Source organism: Barbus barbus (genome assembly GCF_936440315.1).
Source record: "Barbus barbus genome assembly, chromosome: 41".
In the NCBI taxonomy this organism is placed as follows: domain Eukaryota; kingdom Metazoa; phylum Chordata; class Actinopteri; order Cypriniformes; family Cyprinidae; genus Barbus; species Barbus barbus.
In genome coordinates this window covers 5,077,424-5,103,363 of record NC_136719.1, presented here as the reverse complement: position 1 = coordinate 5,103,363, position 25,940 = coordinate 5,077,424, and the positions used below count along the sequence as shown (strand labels likewise).

The 25,940-nt window shown below is 37.9% G+C and overlaps 1 protein-coding gene across 1 annotated transcript in view; it reads right to left on the bottom strand.

The window, feature by feature from the left end:
- The window catches only part of LOC306861060 (PDZ domain-containing protein 4-like), a gene marked incomplete at both ends in the record, with an annotated part of 38,368 nt that overhangs the window by 4,727 nt on the left and 7,701 nt on the right, over nt 1–25,940 (bottom strand). The window contains 6 exons of the mRNA XM_079403129.1: nt 2,407–2,508; nt 3,341–3,403; nt 4,066–4,164; nt 4,270–4,360; nt 6,411–6,688; nt 8,126–8,170. Of these exons, the coding sequence (XP_079259255.1) occupies nt 2,407–2,508; nt 3,341–3,403; nt 4,066–4,164; nt 4,270–4,360; nt 6,411–6,688; nt 8,126–8,170 (678 nt within the window). The remainder of the gene's footprint in view (nt 1–2,406; nt 2,509–3,340; nt 3,404–4,065; nt 4,165–4,269; nt 4,361–6,410; nt 6,689–8,125; nt 8,171–25,940) is intronic.

The window sequence follows — 25,940 nt, the reverse complement described above, 5'->3', positions numbered from 1 at the left end:
TATGGCTATGCTGTGGTTCCTGTGCGTGCGTGCGTGCGTGCGTGCGTGCGTGCGTGCGGGGGGCCTCCATATCCATTTTGCTTGGGGCCCCCAAATTCCTTCAAACGGCCCTGAACACACCTAAACCAGCTTTAAAAAAAAGCAGGACAGTTGCCCTCCAGGACCTGAGTCTGACACACGTGCACTAGTCTAAAGCAGCAAACACATCAAAACATCCCTGTTTGAGCAGCAGAGGGCAGTGTTTGTCTGAGTAAGCCCAAGTCTGGATACTGTAAATGATCTTCCCATCTGTTGTGGGAGACATTTAAACGTGAGAGGTTTCTCAAATGAGCCACCTGTGCTGGGGAATATACTGGCCCAAGGGCACACACACCATCTGGAGCTCCCATATAGCACACAACACACACACTTGTGTGCTACTGACCCCAAATCCTAAAGACTGTGGAATCTGTAGAATATTCTCATCTCTGGTTTTAATCATTTTCCACTAACTGTTCTTAAAAAATTACAATTAGATTTTTGCTTTATAACCAAATTCATAAATACATATGACAGTATTTTAGATTTTAACCAGTAATTTTATTTTATAACCGGGCCCAAATGAGTTTTATTCAGACATAGACTATAGACTTGTACATTTTAATAAATCTAAATATCTGTCTTTGTGGGTTCCACATCAGCATCTTTCTATACTTAATATATCAGGACTATTATAATATGTAGACTTTGTTTTCCTTGCACAGCTTTGTGTCACATAGCATCATGCTAAATGAACTTCATAAACATGCCTCAGACTTGGTCTATTTGTATTCATGAACTGGTTCATTCCTCTGGGGTTTGCGTTATGTGTTATTTAAATATTTACCCGTGGGGTACGGACTGTTGCTATGGCTTCCACATGGACTAAAGATGATCAATCTGGTTGTTAAAGCATGTTGACAGACAATGACCAATCAATGAAGAAACTCGCACGCAATGAGAGTCACACATTGTTCATCATTTGTGTGTTCATTTAAACAAACTTGTTTGTTGATTTTGATTCTGTCTCTTTGCTCTGTTGTAGCTCTGTCATCTGATTTTATTTACCTTATCAAAATGAGCCGTTTTCAATCATGAACCCTGCATGGAATACTATATATCCCACAATGCAATGCACTCAAGTTGACCTTCAATTTCATTGTGATGAATTAAACTGTTTCTGCAATAATTAATATGCCAATTTTAAGGTATTTTATACAAAATTGCGATAAAAATTGAATATAATTTCCAATGTGATGAATGGATGTCACGTAGTTAACCCTAAATGTAATGTGGCCATGTGATAACATATAAATATATATATATATATCACTAATTATACAATCAAAAATTATATGTCAAACGATTAATCGCATACAAAATAAGTTTTTGTTTGCATAATGTGTATATTTATTATGTATATACAACAGTATATATTTATATTCATATAATTGATATATATAAATATTTTAAATAAACTTAATGTTTTTCTTAAATATATACATGTATGTGTGTGTATTTATATATACATAATAAATATACACAGAACACACACACATTATGTAAACAAAAACTTTTGGATGCGATTAATTGTTTGACATCACTAAATTAATAATGCCTACGTTTATTTATTTTAGTGTCATATACAGTGTTCAGTAAGCAGCAGCTGCTATTCCATTCCGAACACAGCCGAAGTCTGCCATGGAAATCTGTCGAAGGAAATTAAATCAAATGGTGTATTATGGGATGTCCTAAGTGTGTTTCTCTCTCAGGCGTAACCTTGAGTAGAACAAAAGACTGCCGAACCGACCCTGTGTGTCCTTGTCTCTCCTTGTTTTTTGTCCTCTCTCTATTTATTTCCTCGTCGGGGTTTCTGTCCTACTCTGACCTTTCCTGTCTGCTTTCATTTGTAAACCGAGAACAGAATGAAGCCATGTGTCCACCTGTACACTAAAACACATTTGTCTGTTACTGCTTGAATAAGCAGACCATAATACACTTCACGTAATGTCTGAGTATCAAATGTGTTGCCGTTAATGGCTTCAGTAATACTTTATCATTCACCAAACCACAGTTTGTTTGTTTTCTGGCAGTGGAGCTGTGCCACTACTAAATCCACAGCAAAATAAATGATATTTACTGGAGTTATGAGTTCACACTTTGAATTGAATGCAGTGAGATAAAGGCTGGGCGCCTCAAAACCATTCAAAGACAATAAACCGACAGCATGTCTTTCAATTACACTCCCCTGCTGCAATCAGACAATTCTGTAGGAAACACTGCCAAAGCAATTAACTTAATTGAATCGAGTGATCATATCTGACTGTGCAAATATACGCCTACAGTATTTATTATGGTTTATTCCAATAACTTCAAGGTGAGTCTCACCTCAATATCTGGTCGTGCCAGTAGCAGAGAGATGTTGGTGCTGTCCTCTCTGGTCAGGATGGCCACAGCTTCCTCTCTGTTCTGCACATCCATCCCATTTATCTGAGCACAGATACACATTAGCATCATTTCACATCACATATGTGACCCTGGACCACAAAAACGGTCATATTTGTAGCAATAACCAACAATACAATGTATGGGTCAAAATTATTGAATTTAATTTTATGCCAAAAATCATTAGGATATTAAGTAAAAATCATGTTCCATGAAGATATTTTGTAAATGTCCTATTGTAAATATCAAAATTAAATTTTTGATTAGTAATATGCATTGCTAAGAACTTCATTTGAACAACTTTAAAGGCGATTTTCTAAAAAAAATTTGCACCCTCGGATAACAGATTTTCCAATAGTTGTATCTCAGCCAAATATTGTGCTCATAACAAACCATACATCAACAGAGAGCTGTGTGATGTATTAACCTCAATTAAAAAAAACAATCTGACCCTCATGACTGGCTTTGTGGTCCAGGGTCACATATAAAGTGTATATAGCTAACCTGCAAGATGCCTAGCATTTTTAATGAGAGCTTGTTGTTTTATTGTAGAATTGTTTTATTTAGTCTCCTAAAGAAGCTGCTAAATGTAATCTACTCATAATCACAAAACGCTGCAAACAGTTGATGCCTGAAGAAGTCAAATGTTTTTAGAATCATATGCAAATTTCAGTTTTTAAATATGTTATGTCAAATATGTTCCTCAGGGCAGTGCTAAATAATTAAGTTAAAGGTTATGATCACTCTTATTTTAATAGAATGATAAACATCTTAAGGAATTTGTAAAAGTGCATCTTTTCCCTACTAGCTCACTATTAAAAATAATGCTGTTCAAGCCTCAACTTAATTTGTGTTAAGAAGGAAGTCGATCAGTTACCTGCAGTATTCGGTCTCCCTCACGGATTCGGCCATCTTTAGCAGCAATGCTATTAGGGTTGACCTGCAACGACAAGACACAGAATATTTGACTTACTCTGACAATATTTAAGGAATGTTCTGGTTAAATACAGATTAAAGCTGCTCATTACCAAATAATTAAAACTATGCAACTTTAGGTCCTCTAGCAGATGAAGCACAAAATTACAGGTTACTTGCGGAGAAACATTTGGATGAATCTGATGTCATCTACTACAGTACAGTACGAACGTCAGTAACTGTATGTCCATGTATGTCACATGTATGTCTATGACAAAAGTGATGATAAAAATTAACTAATAGGAAAAAAAAGACGGATATCTGAAAAATATATCTATTATGAGCACACTGTAAAACATCAAAAGTTGAGAAAACTTTAAGGCAACCAGCTTCAGGAGATTTTTGAGCTTTCTCAAATTTGAACATTTTTACGTTGCATCCAAAATTGATAATATACAGTTGTTATCTAAATAACATGCTGTAAATGCATTGTAATTGTCACGCTCTAGTAGAATTATCTTGTGTTTACACTGATTCTTGAGAGATAATACAGTGTTTTGGATTTAATATGACATTTTATTTAAATGAATGAGTTATCTAATGCTGAAACAGAAGGGCATAGGTCCTCCCTCAGCCTTCATTCATAATTCATCGGTCAGCAGATTCCCATTATTCCCCGTTTCTCACCTCACCCACGTAGATACCCAGATCCTCTTCATCATCGGTGCGATAACACACAGTTAAACCCAGTTTATCTTGCTGACAAGATTTATACAGTTCCACCTCCTGAAGAAAACCAGATAGTGAGAGAATTAAAGAACAGAGATAAGGTGCTTCTCCAGCAGCATTTCAGTCTTAAACTTAGAGGAAGTTTAAAGAGACAGTGCTGACCTCATACTCCAGGTCATCTTGTCTGTCCACCTCATGTTGACTAATGTCAAAGTAGTCCGTTGGGTCGTAGTACACGTGGTCAATAGGAGGACTGAGGAGAAGCGCAATGTCAAAGAGCAAAATATATCATTAACCACTAGAGTGACATACAGAACACTATATGTATATATATATATGTTATATTTAAAAAAAGAAGTACTTCCATATAATGTAATATAATTTACAAGGTTTTATACATTTGGGATTCATTAACAAGTATTACACACACACACACACACATACATACACAGTGCCCTCCAAAAGTATTGGAACAGACAAAATTGCTCTGTTGGCTGTGGAGTCAAGACATTTACAAATATGATTAAAAGATGAATATGAGACAAAACTACAGAATGTCATTTTATTATTGGGTGATTCAACACATAGATGTTTTACCAGCTAAGAAGTTCAGCACTTTTAGAGTTTCATCCCTCTATCTGATGTGAGCATAAGTATTGGAGCAGTTGCCTCACAGGTCTTTCTAAGTGATCAGCTGTGTCCTGTTGCATTAATTATTCAGATATTAAAAGCAGGGAATGTGTCGTATAAGTTATATCAATTACTTCTGTATTCTGAATCTTGCATTCGATGCTGACACACACAAACCAGGATGAAGACGAGGGAGCTGACTTTGAGAGAAAAGCAAGAAATTTGGATGCTAAAAGAAAAGAGGAAGTCAGTTAGAGCTCTAGCAAAAACAAAGAGAATTGGAGAAATCTAGAGTTTGGAAACCACCAGCAACCAACAACGACCTGATCGGCTGAGAAAACAACAGTTGATGACAGACAAATCATGAAAGCTGTGAAAATGAACCCTAAAAGACGTGTCTGTAAAATCACCAACAACTTCCAGAAAGCTGGGGTGGTGCTCTGACAATCTACTGTCCTCAGGAGACTTTGACACAGAATTACAGATGCTACACAGCAAGATGCAATCCTCTGACCAGCACCAAAAATAGAAAGGCAAGAATAGAGTTTGCAAAAAAGCACAAAGGTGAGCCAGAAGAGTTTTGGAACTGTGTTTATGGACAGATGAGACAAAGATGAACCTTTATCTAAGTGATGGGAAAGCAAAAATGTGGATAAAAAGGGAACTGCAAATGATCCCAAGCATACAGCCTCATCTGTAAAGCATGGTGGAGGTGGTGTCATGGCATGGGCGTGCATGGCTGCCTCTGGAACAGGCCCGCTCAACTTTACTGATGACTTAATGTATGATGACAGTAGCAGAATGAATTTGGAAGGATACAAAACCATCTACTAATATTCAAGAAAATGCCACCAGATTCATTGGGAAGTGCTTCATATTGCATCAGGACAATGACCCAAAACACCCTGCCAGTTCAGTCAAGGAATTTATAAGAGCAAAGAAATGGAAAGTCTTAGATTGCCCAAGTCAGTCTCCAGATTTAAATCTGATTGAACATGAATTTCACCAGCTGGAGACGAGAGGAAAGGCAGAAACTCCCCAAAACAGAACTCTAAAAGTGCTGATCTTTTATTTGGTAACACATATTTGTGTTGAAACGGCTAATAATAAAATGTGACATTCTGTAGTTAGCATAAGAACAGCCCCCACAAAAATTATCTAACCCTTTGTATTTTCTGTCAAAGGGACACTAACAACATTGAGAAGTTTGGAGTCAGTAAGATTTATTTTTATTTGTATTTCTTTCTGAAATAAATTATTGCTTTTGTTCAGAAAGGATGGATTAAATTGATGAAAAGTGACAGTAAAGACATGCATAATGTTAGAAAAGATTTCTATTTCAAATAAATCCTGAAAAAAGAACACTGTTTACACAAAAATATGAAGCAGCACAACTGTTTTCAACATTGATTATAATAATAAATGTTTCTTGAGCATCAAATCAGCATATTCGAATGATTTCTGAAGGATCATGTGACACTGAAGACTGGAGTAATGATGCTGAAAATTCAGCTTTGATCACAGGATTAAATGACCATTTAAAAAAAAAAAACTTTTACTGACTCCAGAGAGCTGAACAGGAGTCTAATTAGGTATTTTTGTGTTATATGCATCATGTACAAAATACAAACTAAACAGCATTGATTTTAAAAGTGATGTTCCCTAACACTTACAGCTGGCTGAAGAGGTAGGGCTCTGGCATGGGCGGCAGTGGAGGAGAAGGAGGGGACGCTGGTCTGTTGTGATGGACGGGTCTGCCTAATGTCACCATGTGCTGGAAGCTAATATCTGTCTGCGTCCCGCTGTCCACGCAGTCAGTCGTTACCGTCGTCACTCCAGCAGCTCCAGGCACACCTGCTTTCCTCCTCGGACCCCACCTCATGTTCCTCCGGCAGCGCAGCGCATGCAGGCTCTGCTCCTGAGAGAGCCCAGTCAGGTCTGCACTGTTCACCTGGACAAACACATACAGTACATGCTGACAACATTACCACTTTGAATTTTAACACGTTAGATATTTTGAAATGAAAGAACTTGACATTTTTTTACATAAGTCCAAAAATCACATTTTTGAAACTAAGCTGAAAAAAACGTGGTTAAGAAACGAATGCCCACATTTATACATTAGCAAGACCTGTTTAGTGTTCAGCAGCAAGATAAGCTGATTTTAATAGATGTAAGGCAACAACAAGGACCTGTTAAAAGGTCAGAGAGAATCAAAAACAATTTATAAAATAATTAGTGCTTTCAAACGATTAATCGCATACAAATAAGTTTGTATGTGTGTGTTCTGTGTATGTTTATGTATATATAAATATAATATCGCTTTTGATTTCTCCTCTTTTCTACTTGTTTCAGTTTTTATAACCATTTCTTACTATGTGTAAGTTTTCAGCATGTGTGTTTGGCTCAGTGTTATTTCTTAGGATTACTGATAAACTATACTGTCGTGATTTGTATTCGTTATCTATTTTAATTTTAGTTAATGTCTGAATTTATTATGTCTGTATAGGTCTTTTATTAAGTTTTAGTTTTATTTAATTTGAGTTATTTTAATACTTCAACAAACTAAATGGAAATGAAATATATATATATATATATATATATATATATATATATATTGAATTTATAAATGTGTATGTATATATATATTTATGTACAACCACACACATATATATAGTTTTTGGTGTTTGGCTTCGTGTTATGTTAGACTCATTATTATACTCTTATACCTTTTGTTCTTTAATATTTTGGATTGTTTTTAGCTTTATTTTTTGTTTTTCATTTAAATGTTAAGTTTTGAAATTTTGTTGTATGCATTTGTCATTTTTATATAAAAAACATATTTTTTTAATGTGTATAGGTAGTATTTATAAAGTTTTAGCCTTTAGTTTTGGATCTGTTTTTAGTTATTTTAATACTACAATTGATTGCTTCTGTTGTCCTCATTTGTAAGTCGCTTTGGATAAAAGCGTCTGCTAAATGACTAAATAATAATAATAACACGCATACAGAATATATATTTAAAATATTTACATGTATATACATGTCTAAATTTATTGTCATATAATTTAAATTATAAATAAATATATTTAATATATAAACATTTTTTCTGAAATATATACATGCATGTGTGTGTATTTATATATACATAATAAATATACAGCACACACACATATATTTTGGATGCGATTAATTGTTTGACAGCACTAAAAATAATGAATTATTATCAATTGTGGATGCGACCAGTGTTAGGGGTTGAATAAAAGATGAGAGATTTGGGCAAACTATCCCTTTAAAATGAGCACTTAACACAACATAACATCTAAACATATCTACAACAGCAGTGAACACACAACAATTACACAACACTCAGACAAAAACACTAAACCTTTAATCCAACCTCCCCATTAAAAGAGCACAGCATCTGCCCCCTCTGTAGGGGAAAGAGAAGAAAAGCATATCCAAGTAGAAAGTCCTGGTTCATTTAGTGCTGAGGAAACAACTCAGCAGAATAAAGTCTCATGGTGATAAATGACCACAATACTCCATATCTGCAGAGAAAACGGCTTTAAAGTGTGTTTAAGGGTTTCATATAAGAGATGTAGTATTGTAGATAAACCCATGGTATGAAAATATTAAAGACTGTATTTAGTTTATACAGAATGCCTGAGAATGCATCTTAGAGGTATTGTATTTATATTTAATTAACATATGTCATTGCAGCTCATTTTAATTGTGCTTAATGTGCACTTGTACTTCAGATCTTAAAAGAACATTTCTAAAAACCTATAATTAGTGCTTTCAAATGATTAATTACATCCAAAATAAAAGTTTTTGTTTATATATGTGAGCGTACTGTGTAGATTTATTATGTATATATATATATATATATACACACACATACACACACACGCACGTATATATTTTGAAAATATGTACATGTATTTATTTATATTCATATAATTTATATTATATATAAATATATTTAATATTTAAACACAACATTTTTTTCTTAAATACAGGTACATCTCCAAAAAATTTGAATATAGGGAAAAACTGCATTTTTTATAACATTTCAAAAAGTGAAATTTTCATGTATATATTCTAGATTCATTACATGTAAAGCAAAAGTTTTTTGTTTTGTTTTAATTTGGATGATTAGAGCTTACAGCTCATGAAAGTCAAAATCCAGTATCTCAAAATATTAGAATATTTCCTAAGATCAATCAAAAAAAGCATTTGCAAAGCAGAAAAGTTCAAGTTCTTTAAAGTATGTTCATTTCTGCACTCAATACTTGTTCGGGGCTCCTTTAGCACAAACTCCAGCATCAGTGAGGAATGGCATGGAAGCGATCAGCCTGTGGCTCTGCTGAGGCACTATTGAGCCTTCAGCTCGTCTGTATTGTTGGATCGACTGTTTCTCATCTTTCTCTTGAGAATATCCCATAGATCCCATATGGGGTTCAGGTCAGACATGTTAGCTGGCCAATCAAGCACAGTAATATCATGGTCAACAAACCACTTGGAAGTGGTTTTGGCAGTGAGGACAGGTGCTAAAGTCCTGCTGGAAAAGCAAATCAGCATCTCCATAAAGCTTGTCAGCAGATGGAAGCATAAAGTGCTGCAAAATCTCCTGGTAGACGGCTGCATTGACTCTAGACTTGATAAAACACAATGGACCAACACCAGCAGACGTTACGGCACCCCAAATCATCACCGACTTCAGAAACTTCACACTGGACTTCAAGCAGCTTGGGTTCTGTGCCTCTCCAGTCTTCCTCAACTCTGGGACCTTGATTTCCAAATGAAATGCTAAATTTTAATTTATGTTTGGACCACTGAGCAACAGTCCAGTTCTTTTTCTCCACAGCCCAGGTAAGACGCTTCTGATGTTGTCTCTGGTTCAGAAGTGGCTTGGTAGCCCTTTTCCTGAAGACGTCTGAGCATGGAGACTCTTGATGCACTGACTCCAGCTTCAGTCCACTCCTTGTGAAGGTCTCCCAAGTGTTTGAATCAGCTTTGCTTGACAGTATTCTCAAGCTTGCGGTCATCGCTGTTGCTTGTGCACCTTTTCCTACCCAAATTCTTCCTTCCAGTCAACTTTGCATTTAATATGCTTTGATACAGCACTCCTTGAACAGCCACACTTTCAGTAATGCCCCTCTGTGACTTACCCTCTTTGTGGAGGGCATCAAAGGTTTGTCTTCTGGATCATTGCCAAGTCAGCAGTCTTCTCCATTATTGTGGTTTCAAAGAACAAGAGATACTCAGAATTTATACTGTAGAGATGTTTGTTTAATGAAACTCAAATGTAAATATTCTAATATATTGAGATACTGGAGTTTGACTTTCATGAGCTGTAAGCTCTAATCATCAAAAAAACGTTTGAAATGTCTTTACATGTTATGAATGTAAAATATATATGAAAGTTTCACTTTTTGAAATAAGTTACAAAAAAATTAAGTTTTTCACTATATTCTATTTTTTTGAGATGTACCTGTATATACATGCATGTAATAATAAATATACACAGTACACACACATATTATATAAACAAAAACTTATTTTGAATGTGATTAATCGTTTGACAGCACTACAGATAATATTTAATGAATAAATAAATAGCCGCTTAAGTGAATTTAAATAGATTTCACTTGCGTGACTGCTTTAAAACACAATTAAGACAATTAAAAAGTAAATTTTGTAATAATGTTAAATTATAAATTTCACTTTAAAGTTTAAATCTTTTAGTAATCTTAAAAACACTTATTTTGATGTTAAATAACATATTAAAGCACATGTAATTATAATTTTAACTATAGTGTGTTATTAGATATTATATTTAAATGTAATATATTTAAAATGTACTAAATTGCAACTTCATTACAAATGTATTTAAATTCATGAAACAAATGAACAAATAATGATGTACATAAATTACATATAAAGATACACTCAAGCCTTAAGTTAATAAAAAGCATGAAGTAACATTAAATACAAATTTAACTATTTTGGCATTTTATTACAAGTGCCATGCAGTTCAGTGTCTGAAAACATTACATTCAGTTCACATTTCAGTATATTGTTTTAAAGTGTATTATTGACATAAGTATTTTTAAGGGCACTACTTTTGCACAAGAGTACCTGGATGAGAATAGACTGAAACACTTAAATGTCTGCTAGTCTTAAATTTCAGCATCTCACTGTTGTGAGCTTGTGAAGTGATTACAGAGAGCCTATTGCAGATCATCTTTGACCTCTGACCTCTGTGCCTCTCTGACCTTTCCCAGAGGCTTATGAAGCACTAGCGCTTGTATGAACGTGATCCTTTCTAAGTTATTCCTCTGTGTTTGTGTGGAGGTATGGATGAGACTGGTAATCCCTGCAGCAAGAGAGATTGGTAATTAGGGATTAGTGTGATAATATTCAGCAGGATTCTGATGGAAACAGCGGGAGTTTCTGGCTCAGGTCAGACGGGCGGCTTCATCAAAGAACACCGAGCTCCTACAACAGCCATAAAACCCAGAGCAAAGACACTTTTCCTCCCTCGCTTTCCTCCTCCAGTGACTCCGATTTAAATTCTGCTGCTCTAAATACTGCATCATGTTATTCCTCAAACCAAACACCCCCAAGCCTACCATTACAAATATTTAACAAGACAGATATTTAACAAGTAAAATCGCTAAATAGAGGCTGGAATACACACTTCTGCCCATATTTTTGCCCTGATTTAAGGCTTCAGACTTTGATTGTGTCCAGTCAGAGAACATTAAACACAGGGCCGAAAGTCTAGTAGCGTGTGATCCTCGAGTGTTGTATAATGCTACATTTTCTAACCTTAACATTTTCAAAGTTGGCAAGTGTATGATGCCTATTCAAAACTTAAAGGTTCACCAAAAAATGAAAATTAGCCCATGATTTACTCACCCTCAAGCCATCTTAGGTGTATACAACTTTCTTCTTTCAGACGAATCCAATGGGAGTTATATAAAAAAAATATATCCTGGCTCTTCCAAACTTTATAATAGCAGTGAATGAGTGTTATTTTTCAAAACAGTCCAAAAGAAGTCAAATAAAGGGCATGCGTCCATAATAAACAGTGCCTCACACGGCTCCGTGGGGAGAATTAGTAGCGAATCGATGCATTTTTGTAAGAAAAATATCATGTTTAAAACGTTCAAATGCCTTGTCGCTACTCTGAAGAACATTTTATACTTCATCTGACTTAACTGTGACCCTGGACCACAAAACCAGTCTTAAGTCGCTGGGGTATATTTGTAGCAATAGCCAACAATACATTGTATGGGTCAAAATTATTGATTTTTCTTTTATGCCAAAAATAATTAGGATATTATGTAAAGATCATGTTCCATGAAGATATTTAGTAAATTTCCTACTGTAAATATATCAAAATTAAATTTTTGATTAGTAGTATGCATTGCTAAGAACTTCATTTGAACAACTTTAAAGGTGATTTTCTCATATTTAGATTTTTTTGCACCGTTAGATTCCAGATTTTCAAATAGTTTTATCTCGTCCCAAATATTGTCCAATCCTAACAAACCATACAGCAATGGAAAACTTATTTATTCAGAAGATGTATAAATCTCAGTTTCAAACATTAACTCTTAGGACTGGTTTTGTGGTCCAGGGTCACAAATAGTTTACTTTTCTGTCTTGTCATTAAGCTAAAATAAATTATTTAGTTAATTGGAAGTAAAACTAAGTTCAGTTGGTGTAATTTAAACTATATGCTTCACATCAAATCAAGAATTATGGGTTCTGTGTAAACCACTGACGTTATCGAGGTTCGGTTTGAAAACTTCAGTCAAACTGATGGTCACACCTAGGAGAGCGAAGAAGGCCTTCCATACGCGGGAGATGAATTGTGGACCTCTGTCCGAGACTATATCTTCAGGGAGGCCGTAGTAACGGAATACATGATTGAATAAAAGTTCTGCGGTTTGCATGGCAGTGGGGAGTCCGGGCAGAGGAACGCGACGGGTGAATTTGGAAAATCTGTCGATGATGACGAGGATGCAGGTATTATGGTCGGAGGGTGGAAGATCAGTTATGAAATCCACTCCTAGGTGTGACCACGGGCAGTTGGGAATGGGTAAGGGCACCAGCTTGCCTGAAGGGAGATGACGGGAACTTTTGGATATGGCGCAGTCTGGGCAGCCCTGAACGAACCTTCTCACATCCCTGGCCATGTTCGGCCACCAGAAGCGATCGCTCTGCAGCGAGAGAGTAGCATTGGCCCCTGGGTGACCAGTACCAAGTGAAGTGTGAGAGGAGTGGATGAGGGAAGTGCGTTGTGTCCTGGGAACATACTGACGACCCGGTGGGCAGCCCGGCGGTTTGGCAGGAGGAGTGTCGGAGACCACTGGAGGAGAGGACCAGGAAATGGGACTTACGATGATGTTGGAGGGCAAGATACCTTCGGGCTCCTCGAGAGAATCCTCCTCGGAGTCAAGACGAGATAAAGCGTCTGCCTTGGCGTTATGGGATCCTGGACGATAGGAGATTTGGAAATTGAAACGGGTGAAAAACAATGCCCATCTTGCTTGGCGTGGATTTAATCTTTTGGCGTCTCGTAGATATTCGAGATTCTTGTGATCTGTGAGCACGATAAATGGTTGAGCTGCCCCCTCCAACCAGTGTCTCCACTCCTCCAGGGCAAGCTTGATGGCCAGAAGCTCCCTGTTGCCGATGTCGTAGTTTTTCTCCGCCGGGCTGAGCTTCTTGGAGAAGAAGGCACATGGATGGAGCTTGGGAGGCCTCCCCTGCTGCTGAGATAACACCGCACCTACTCCAGTTGTTGATGCGTCCACCTCTAAGATGAAGGGCAGTTTTGGATCGGGGTGGACGAGGAGTGGTGCGGTAGTGAAGGCTTCTTTGAGACGGTTGAAGGCATTGGTGGCATTCACATCCCAGGTAAGGGACTTCTTACCTCCTCGCAGGAGATCAGTGAGGGGGCTTGTGATCGAACTATAGTTGGCAACGAATCTTCGATAAAAGTTTGAGAAACCCAGGAAGCGCTGCAATTCCTTGATTGTGGTGGGTCGGGGCCAGGATGTGATGGCTTCCACCTTCCCCTTGTCCATGCGGATGCCACCGTGACTGATGATATATCCAAGGAAGTGTACTGATGGTTGGTGAAATAGACATTTTTCTGCCTTGAGGTAGAGCTGGTGTTTCCGCAACTGCTGAAGGACCTCCGCAACGTGGTGGCGATGTTCGGCCAGGCTCCGGGAGTAGATCAAAATGTCATCAATGTAGACAATTACAAAACGATGAAGGAACTCCCAGAGCACCTCATGCATGAAACTTTGGAAGACAGATGGGGCGTTGACAAGCCCATAGGGCATGACCCGGTACTCATAGTGCCCAGTAGGGGTTACAAAGGCGGTCTTCCACTCGTCACCCTCTCTGATGCGGATGAGGTTGTACACGCTGCGGAGGTCCAGTTTGGTGAATATGGTGGCACCGCGAAGTTGTTCCAACGCTGCAGGGACAAGAGGAAGGGGATAGCGATATTTAACCGTGATGAGATTTAATTTATGGTAGTCTATGCATGGACGGAGCCCTCCGTCCTTCTTGGCCATGAAGAAGAAACTCGAAGCAGCAGGGGAGATGGAAGGGACGATGTAACCCTGTTTGAGTGCCTCCTCAATATACTCCTCCATCGCTTTCTGCTCGGGAAGTGATAGGGGATAAATTTTTCCCCGTGGTACTGGTTCACCCGGAACGAGGTCGATTGCGCAGTCCCATGGCCGATGAGGTGGTAGCCGAGATGCCCTTTTGGGACAGAACACATCCCTGAAAGCCTCGTAGTCGGGTGGAACCTCCACAGATTGTTTCTCCACAGGGCTCTCTATGGACGTGGCCTGCACAGATAATTCAACAACTGGACGTGGAGATGGTTTTGGCATATGTGGGAAACATTGCGGGAAACAGTTAGTACCCCACTTCAGAACATCTCCAGAGGTCCAAGATAAAACGGGATTGTGCTTAACCAGCCAGGGTCGACCCAAAACAATGTCTACAGTGGATTCCTCTAAAATTAGTAAATGAATACTCTCTTGATGGAGCTGCCCCATTCTCAGCAATAGGGGACCGACACAATATTTCACAAGGCGACGGGTGAGTGGAGTACCTGTTATGGCCTGGATCTGGTAAGTGGTTTCGGTTGCAATGGGTGTGAGGTGGAGTTGCCGGCTGAGTTTCCCCGAGATGAAGTTCCCCGCTGATCCGGAGTCCAAGAGGACTGTGACTGGCATCAGGTGATTTACAAGGACAATGTTAGCACAAGTAGTTAAGGGGTTCATCTTGGGTATGTGAGGTTGCATACCACTCACCCAAAGCCTGGGCGGACGAAGGGTGCAGGATTGAATTCTATGGTCAGAACTTCCACAATACAGGCACAACCCATTGGTAATTCGCCTCTGTCGTTCTGTTGGCGATAAATGGAAAGTGTCAGTCTGCATAGGTTCAGATATGGGTCTAACCTCTGGCTGGTGGCTCGGAGGAGTGTCAATGGCTGTAACGGTCGTGGTCTCCGATGTACAGGCCCGCATCCGGTTGGAGCAGCGGATGGCAAATTGAATAAACTTCTCTAGCCCAAAGGTGTCATCGTAGGCTGCCAGATGAATTTTCAGGCGGGTATTTAAGCCTTGCCGGAAAGCAGTTATCAGTGATGGCTCGTTCCATCCACTCGCGGCCGCGAGGGTGCGAAACTTCAGGGCGTATTGATGAATAGTCATATTACCCTGTCGAAGCTTATATAACTGTTCCCCAACTGAAGAATCACCAGGAGAGCTGCTAAACACCTCTTTAAAATGGGCGAGAAACTGGGCAAAAGAGTGCGTGGCGGGTCCTGCTTGACTTAAAATAGTCTCCGCCCATCCTGTGAGCGACGTGATCACAAACGCTATCTTCGCCTGATCGGTCAGGAACATCTGAGGATGTAAGTCAATAGTTAGAGTACATTGGAGAAGGAAGCCATTGCACTCCTCTGGATCACCTGAATAGGGCGCTGGTCGGGCCATGGGACTGGCGTACATTACTGCCGAAGAAGTGGTGGTGGCGGAAGTGACGGGTGTGGTAACAGAGGCCGGTGGTGATGGTGAAGCCGGATGGGCTAATACCCGTTTCAAAGTGTCGACCAGTTCCTGAAATGGGTCGTTTACACTCATGGTGTAGCCGTCTTGGTCCGATCTTCTGTAATGGAACGGGTCGGACACAGAAGGTAAGTGAAATCACAAGGTGTTTATTTACAGGGTGAACAGCAAACAGAAATCGTGCAGATTCTTCGGACTTGGTGAGTGTCAATTCGTGAGGTGAAAGTAATAGGAATGTCAATCACAATCAGTCTCTCTGTCTTGACAGATCCTGGAGTTTGGCAGCGTCAGAGCGGCAGAGACATACGAGGATTCGACCAAGCCACCGGGGACAGACGAGGAGGAGGACTGGAAGAGGACAAGGCAGAAGGTAAGTAAAGACAGGTAAGTATTCGCAGGTAGTTATACTCAGCTTATAGGGAAGCAGAGACGGTCCATGTAGCAATCCTGAGATCGGACAACTGGTGACTCTGGTGACTGAGCTTATATGTGGCTGGTGATAATGAGGTGCAGGTGCAGGTGATTAAAACTCAGGTGAAGTGGATCGGGGTAACTGGCTCTGGGAGGAGCCTGGTCCTTCTGTTACACTTGGAAGACCCAGGACATTTTTATATAACTCCGAGTGTATTCGTCTGAAAGAAGAAAGTCACATACACCTAGGATGCCTTGAGTGTGAGTACATCATGGGCTAGTTTTCATTTTTGGGTGAACTATCCCTTTAAGTATAATCGTTTATTACACAAACACACCGTAAATAACTATAAACAGACTCCAGAAAATAGTCCCCCAGCCGTGACTCTATGTCTGACAGTAGGGGCTGGTTCCATAAACTGCTTAGTCTTACAAAGTTAGACATCTAATTATTTTCTTCAAGACTGGTCATAACACTTTAAAGTCAGTTGAAAAAAGATAGTTTGGTCTAATTTGAATCCCAAAAGTATATGTACAACCACACACACACACATAAATATATACACATTTATAAATTCTATATATATATATATATATATATATATATATAATTTCATTTCCATTTAGTATTGTATTGGCACAGACTCAAAGCGGGACATTCGCTGACAATGACCTTGTCTGTGATTTCTTTACAAACCAGTCTGTCCCGCCAAAATCCATTTCAACACAATACTGCTGCTCTGTTTTGCCCAAATTTGCCACACTGGGTTTGAGGATTCATCGTCCCTCAGTTTTTAATAGTGTTGCTGTAAAGGCCACTTTTCTCCGCTGTCATATCATTTCCAAGGATACGGCCATCAGGGGCAATGGCTTTCATAAACGCAATCATGCAAACAGTTTAACACGTCTTTCCTAATCAGAGCTATAAACACACACACATACTTGGAGTGCAGTTCGGACGGACGGTTTAATTAACAGTAAGCGATGATTTATTACATAGGAGATGTCCTCATCTCCAGCACGGAGGCATAACCGTGTCCCCAGACGCTAATTCAGACGGGCGTAATGCAGACTACATCTCAAGCTGCACGTCCGCTCCTGTGGCTGCAGGGTTATGCGTCCAGAGACAGGTAAATGATTGCAGAGGAACAGAGCTAAGATAGCGACTGGTCTTCAGTTTTCCTTATGAAGCTGCAGTACAGAACAGAAGGGGGATGGAAGGGGAAGTTCAAAGAAGGTGACAGACAGAGAGAGAGAGACAAAACCGGGGGAAGGGAATGAGAGCATGACGAGGGAGATAGACAGAGACTATCTCAGCCTCTGCTGGATGCATGAGCAGCATTTTAACCACGACTGGCTCTACAGGGGGTCTCGGGGGCCAAATTGGTTATTAAATACAAGCTATGGGTATAATTAAACTGTCATTTATTTATTTTTATTATAACTGACTAACATCGTTTATATATCAAAGCATTAGTATTTTAGGTAACACTTTACAATAAGGTTCATTAGTTCACATTAGTTAACAACATTAGTAAACATGAATAAAGAATGAACAATACTTCTACAGCATTTATTAATCTTATTTAATGTTAATTAGTTTAGCATTTACTAATGCATTATTAAAATCCCAAGTCGTGTTTGTTAACATGAGTTAATGCAGTGTGAACTAACATGAATAAACAATGAACAACTGTATTTTCATTAACTAACATTAACAAACATTAATAAATAGTGTAATAAATGCATTGCTTATTGTTTGTTCATGTTAGTTAATACATTAACTGATGTTAACTAATTACACCTTATTGTAAAGTGTCACCGTATTTTATATTAAATGATTGCATTCATAAATACATTTGTTGAATTTTTGTTATTTTGTGAGTTGTTGATAATATTGATTCCTCTTTTATTTGTTTCCCTGCTACTTTAATGAGGGGGAAAGATGCTTATGTTACTTTATTATTGCTGTTATTTTAATAAAGAGGTTTGAATTATATGCCATGCCAAACATGGACTATCAAAAATACTATCAAATTCATATTCATCATACCTCTCTTATTGTGTGTCCAAATCAATTTAGTCGTCTCTCAAACGTTGGTCAATGTTTCTTCAACTGATTTTGATGTTTTTGGACACTTAATTGCATGTTATTTACAAATGTATTATGGTTTATGTAATTATGACCCACTTAAGTAGGACTTATATGATTTTATCATTATTTATATTGTCTTTTAAATATGCTTGTACTGTGCGGAAAAGCATTTATGGTAAACAAAAAAAATATACTTCAATCTAATTTATGTTGAAACTTCTATGTGATGTATTTAGATATATTTGTAATTACACATTTGTAATGACGATGTAATCGAGTATGTTTAAAATATATTAACTTTAAATGTAATATAATTTTAAAACTATAATCAAGTACTCTAATGTGCTTTAGTATGTTAGTTAACATTAAAATGAGTGTACTTATTTAGAGCATGACAACAGATTATTAAAACATGATTTAAAATGATGTTTAAATTAAAACTTTTAATTTGACATTACTACAAAGTAATCATGAAAGCCCACTCTTTTAAGTTCACTTAAGTGATCGTTTCATTAACATTTCAGTAATATTATATTATCTGCATACAGTTTTTTCTTTAAATGTACTTTTATGATTAGAAGTACAATTGCACATTCAATACATTTTAGTGCACTTATTTTTCAAATACACAGAACGCACAAATATATGAAATAGTGAACATTTTGAATTTTGTGACTTATGTTCATAATCAGCATTTGTATTGTTTTGTCTGCCTTCTCCACAATGAATATATACAGTACTTATTGTTTGGCCAAAACAAAGTATAATTATGCTGCTTATAAAACAGCCTTTGCATCAGAAGCCAATGCTACCTATTGAGGCAGCTCACTGTGCTTTAAGAACAGAGTGAAGTAGCGGGGAGACTGAGGCTGAAGTAGTTAATGGGATGAGTAATAATGATGAGATGGCTGGTTTGCCTCTTATCTTGTTCCATCCTGCTCTCGGATGGATTTTAGAAATAGTCTATATAGAAATAGTGTCTCCAGGAGCACAGTGGTACAAGGAGACAGATTTGTAGGAATATATAACACCGTGGATGTCTTGAATGTGTAGTGTCATTTCCATGCAGATATTGGCTGCATCCTTCAGAGCGATCTACACCGTTACCTGTAGAACACAATCAAATGAATCTTCTCCCTTCTCCCTTTGCCACACACATACAGTACATCCCTATTCTACACCAACTAACACTCTACTTGGTTTTTGTGGCCAATGAAGGCACCCAAAAATAAAAAAAATAAAAAATCTGCTATTTATTGATTATTTGATTCTTTCTGTACTTGAATAAAAGTATCCTTTAAATTTAGTCAGTATTTCATATGCATTAATTTTAGTTTAAAATGGTAACGTTTAGTAAACAAAAATAGCAAGGGAAATTGCAAAATAAACCAAATATTTAAACATTTGCATATTCATTTAAACATGTATCAACATGTAAAAAGTCACTGTAAAAAAAAAAAAAGAGATCTCTTAAAATATTTTTTTACACACTACTGTAATACAATATTGTGGATTTCTTTATACCTTTTTTTAGTGCAAAATTCATTCAATTTCACTTGTGCTGTCATTTTGTGCCGGCGCATGTTCTAATATTACAGTAAGATTACATAAAAGATTAATCTAGTGTGTTGTTTTGTAGTGTTTATAATATTTTAATCAACATTATGTTTTAACTGAAATAGTGTAACAATCACTATAATGCTCATTTGTCATAAAATTTTAGTTATCAAAAAACAAAAAGGAAAGATTTCTGTTGTTGCGTAAAACAGACAGAGGCCTTCTTGGTAATGCCCAGCTGAAGCTATATACAAGATGGTTTGCCAGGTTTACACAGTTCAATCAAATCTGAATATTTTCAGCTATAATGCGCATGTAAACTGGAATCAGTAAAATTTTCCTTCAATAATAGCCATAACTGATCAAATTCTTATCATATATTCAAATTTAAATCAAATTTACATTCAAATGGTAATTAATCTACACTGAACCAAAAGAAAACCCCCAAAAATGCAGCCAAAAACTGTTTAAATCATCTAAATTCAGGCATTTTTACTGAAAAGAGTTTGTTTGTGTTATTCCATTTTATAATGCTTATTATAAAATCCCATATTTCAAAACATCCTTAATACATAGTGTAGGATATCAGAGACTGAATCATAAAAATGTAAGATGCATCAGAACATTGAAACCTGAGAAGCTGAGATTCCAGAAAGAGGGGCCTCAAAGCTGTAACAGGACAACGTCATAAATCGGATTCCTGGCTCCAACTAGTCTGAAGCAAGACTAACCAGCAAGCCTCTTTCACAAAACAGCTTGCAACATTGAGACAAAAGAGCACTTATTGATAATTCCAATTCAGGAAAGAGACTGTCAAATTTGGGGCAAGTAATCAAGACTGATGGTCAAAGAGATGGCCGTCACATATAAACCTGTGATAGAAAATCATGAGCTACAGACTCTCTTGGGCAGGTCTCCACACATAGAAGACAGACCAAACCAAAATTCCTTTGTCTAAAGAGCATGCCTTCGTTCTCCAAAGAACTACATAAAAGACTTTCATTTTCAATTTTTAATGAAACTAATCATTTCTATGCATAACTGCATATTATGTATGTAACCCACACATTTGACTATCCTTGTTTTAATCACTCATTGTGTATGTCTTGCTTTTAATAAGTATTGAATAGCTTAAGCCTTAAAGGGTAATATTCATGTTTGGTATGTATGAGTGTGAAAAATCATGCTTTAAATGTTTCTTCCAATCAATTCTTTGTCAAATGTATCATAGTGTTTTTATAGAAATCATGTTCAAAAGTATACTTTGCAAGAGCCTGTAAAGTTCGGACCTCTGACTGAACAGATAACATGTTGATTTATTGATCTGGTGGAGGAACAGAGCAAAACCCCAAGCAAGGGCAGTATCTAATTGGTCAAGACGTCCAGATGGGACGGTCTGAAAGCCGAGTTTAAAAACTCAGGACACCATCAAACTTTCTCTTAGTCACTCTCTCTCTCCTCTTCTTCCCTTTTGTCACCGCGTGCTGCTCTTTAAGCATGCTCTGGCCCACGTGCCAGCTGCTACCATAATGAGAAGATAGCCACCTAGTCTCGTTACATCCTTTTATTCTTTTACTTTAGTTTATTTTCTTTCCGTGGAGTTTCGTGTTCTAATGTAAGTTTGCTGCAAAGTCCAGCTCTGACTGCACTCGCTTCAAACTTCGACCAGACCAACTCCGCATCCTCAGCCAACGCCCAAGACCTCACTTCAAAGACTACTGAACTCTCAACCAATCAGACACTTCGGGGAACCCCCTTTCCTGCAAGGACTACGACACAAGGGATTCCCTTAGCAAAGCAAGCAACACCTCCAGGTTCTAACTGAATCAGGTGCAGTTAATATAAATGTTAGCCTCGTTGAGAAACTCAAAGCGAGGGTTAAATAAGTGATTGATGGTTGTTCAGGTCGATGCAATTGAACATATTGCTATAAACTTGGGATTTCACATTTTCATTCTCTTAAACTCATCCTTTCCTTACTTTCTCTCTTTCTGCAGCGTGTGAATGCTTGTGTTCATGTGTTAGATTAGTTTATGTCTTAGGTTTATATAAATAAAATCTGATTTATATTGAAAAGAGAAGTATCTTGTGTTTTGTGCTCACAAGTTAATGTCTTAATCTGCCGATCTTGTTACTGTGCTATTAAATAGTGTTTTCACTATATTTTGGATTTTAATATCCAGTGCAGAGTGTGTTATACGGCTCGTACGGTGAATCACCGTAACACTGATTCTGTTCAAATCCCTATAAAATCATAAATGATTCCCTTTGAGCTAAATTAAACTATTTCTTTAAATTACATATTAATATTATGTTTTTATTACGTTACAATATGCATATGGTGCATTTTCGAAGTCTTTTCTGCAAACTAACAGAACCAGTTAATATGGGCAAGAAAAGTAATGTGCATCGCTTAAATGCTCCAGATGTGAGATCTGAGAAACTTTAGTTTTTTTTAAAGTTGAAAGGCGTAACTTCCTTTTATTACAGCTGCCATATTGAGCAACATGAAATGGTCTGTCTTTTGGATTAAACCTGTTTTGTGCACGACAGAGGGTTTCTAAGAGGGTTTATTTAGCATCTAATGGCACCTCGTGTGTGTTACTATGGTATATTGACACCTGTTTTGTGGAGCACACACAGCATCTGAGAGTGTGCAGGTGGTGAGAAGCATACTAATGCTCTGCTCGCTCTCTTGGGACTCCTGTCTGACAGCAGCTCAGAGTAAACGCTCTCTAGATACAACCACTCAGAGCTGGGTGCACCAGTACGTTCTCACATGCACTTTTAAAGACCTTTGTTGAATTATTAAACCTGTAACTGCAGTAACATTTCTCTTTGTCTCTGAGATAGTACTAGAGCATTGGTTAATTTCCATTATGTAGAATTCCTCCCAAAATCATCTGCATATTCTGACAGTTTATAGATATCTGGACATTAAAAATACATGCATGCTTTCTGTCTCTTTATTTACTTCCATTCTAATGTAGAAAGCAGCTGGTAAACTATTTGAGATTAATGATTTAATGCTCTCTTTTTTATTACCCATCCAGCATGTACTTGAAAGCTGTGGCTGTTTTGTATGTAAAAATTAACTATGCAGAACTCATATCATACCCTGCAGACAGTTTGTCAAGGGAATACATATCTGCTGAAGCGCCATGAAGCGGAGCAATCCTTTTCTACTGTGGGCCTGCTGCTATGGATTTATTCAAATTAAATACAAAGTTATGTACGAAAGCCTCTTGAAAAACAAACCAATTGGATAATTTTACAGCAGGCATTGTTTGTGCAATCAGCTTTTGTTTGAACGGAGATTCAGTGTTTCATTTTTTGACTAAATGGTAACCTTCATTGTTTGAAGTCTCTTGAGATTCGCATACGACTGTTTATTTGGAGTCTTGCAGAAACCTAACCCTAACCTTGTTGTTGTTGCAGCAATATGAATCTTATAATATAGCAATAGCAAATACAATTTTTATAATTGAGCTCCTGGGCTCCTGTTTCCAGTGAACTAAACATAGCGGCAGTAAAACACCAACAACTGTTATTTTATTTTTTTTGTTTGTTTGATTGATTTGGAAGTGAAGTGGGAGGGGCAGGCGGACAGGATCAGGAAAGATCTGTGAGCTGGGATTCGAACTCGGGACACCCGATGTGCAATGGCGCTATATGTCGGCATGTTACCCACCAGGCTATTGGTGCCAATAACGACTTTCATTGTTGTTCTCTAAAATTATGATTATAGAAACAGATAATTGATTATTAAAGACTCATATTCACACAGTTCCTTGCACAACACTATGATATGTCCTCAAAACATTTTAACCATAGCGAATGAATTGTAAACTAATACATTTTGACATTTCATTGTATAATGAGCTCTTGTATGGCTTTTCTGACATGGCAAACTTGCTTGGTAGCGCACCTGGTACAGTATTGCATTTTAGATGTGGAGCTCTTGGGTACCAATCCATTAAAATAGAAGTTATGACACTCGATAAACAGCTCAAAGACTCGTAAAAGCAAGGTAAAGTAGCATGGTTGCTGCAGCCAATGCTTTTTAATCTCCAGATTGCTTTTGTTAACACTATTGTTTAGGTTTAGGGTTTAGTGTTATTTTTAAGCATGATAGAGAAGGTCACAGGTTCGAGTCTCAGGTCTGGCAGGGATTGTAGGTGGGGGGAATGAATAACCAGCTCTCTCTCCACCTTCAATAGGTGAGGTGATTGGCTGCCCACTGCTCTGGGTGTGTGTTCACGGTGTGTGTGTGTGTTCACTGCTGTGTGTGTTCACTTGGATGGGTTAAATGCAGAGCACAAATTGGCCACACGGCACTTCACTCACTCACACTGAGATTCATGCTCACCCACCATATTGATTTTTTTCTTCTTCTCTGTTCTGGAGAAGGGCTATTATCTTGAGCAAGTTCATAACTTATTGCACATAGAATGTACTGCAGTGTATTGCAGTCCTTTGACTTGACTTCTGACCCTCTCATTTATCCTGCACATACCCACATGTCTGATACACCTGTTGGTGCACATACTGATGAGGTGAAGGATGAACTCACTGTTGACACTCATTTCCATATTGAGTAGATCTTGATCCCTCCTCTGATGATTAATTCCACTGGGATTAATTAGACACACATAGTGCTGAACCCTCATTAACACGGTCCTGTGATATGATCTGCTACAAATGTGCCGTCTGCATACGAGTCTGTGTGTGTGTTCAGAGGTCTGGGAGATCCCTTACACCTAAATTATGCAAAAGGATGAAACAGCTCCAAGTTGATTTTTTTACGATTTTTTTAGAATTGCTGAGTGTTTTAGCATGTTTCTATGCTTTTACTTGAAGCTTAGTGGCCTAAATCAAGAGTCAATATTCAGATTTGCCTATGTCATTTTGTTCTTTTATCAGCTGCCAGGCTGAAACTGTAAAGACTAAGGTATAGTTTGTTTTTTACATTTATACTAGAGTATGCATACAGTGTGCAAAGTAAATTTCCTCTATAGCCGTATAACGTACAAGTGCAGACAGATTTTTCTAGCCACCTGTACTCTTTATGCTTAACTTATGCATGCATCTTGATATTTCAGTCAAAAAATAAATTTATGAGAAAAACTACAAGCATTGATCTGCTCAAGACCACAACAGCAATAGATGCACAATTTGATGAGCGCTTCTGTGAGGAGTTCAGAGATACATGCATCCTTGGTTTAAACGAGTACAAAGACATTTTAATTGCTCATAACTTCTGGAGAGAAATACTGCAGACACTGGACAAGCATGAAACTTTCTAGTGGACATTTGTTGAGCGGCTGTGTTTGCACACACTATCAAATGGAATGTACTTTAAAGCAGATTTGAAACTTAATATTTCTGGAAGGTCCTGCAACGGTTCAGCAACTGCCCCTGAGAAGAATGGGAATGCTAACGGTTAGCTTTCTGCTGCTACTCTACACTTCATCAATCACCACTAACTAGAGGTGAACATCTTGCTAATAAAAAATTCATGTAACTTTAAAGAAAACCCATTTGATAGGCCTAGTAAGAGAGAAGACAAGATGTGAGGATATGTCTGGCATGACGAGACAGACAGACAGACGGAAAGAAAGGGTGTGGCTGAGTGGAGGTGTGTGTGTGTGTTAGATGGAGGCAGAGTGATCCTTTGATCACTCCGAGCACTTATCTGTGCCATATGTTCATTAATACTAATGCAACTATTCAAAAACTAGTGTAAGATGACTCATTTTGCTTGCTTAATGAGTCTGGTTGCCATAGTTACAGCATCCCATTGCAATGCAGCTCAGAGAGAGAGAGAGAGAGAGAGAGGGAGGAAGGGGCGCTCAGAATGATTGATGTGGTGCTGGATAGCGCTAGTGTGCTGGGCAGATTGATGGTGTTTGTTCTGCGGTTGGTTTTGCCAGTGGAAAGGAAGCTACACATGTGCCTCAGTGTATTGAAGAAGCACTGAACACCCACATCAGATAAACACACTTTCCTGCTTTGAG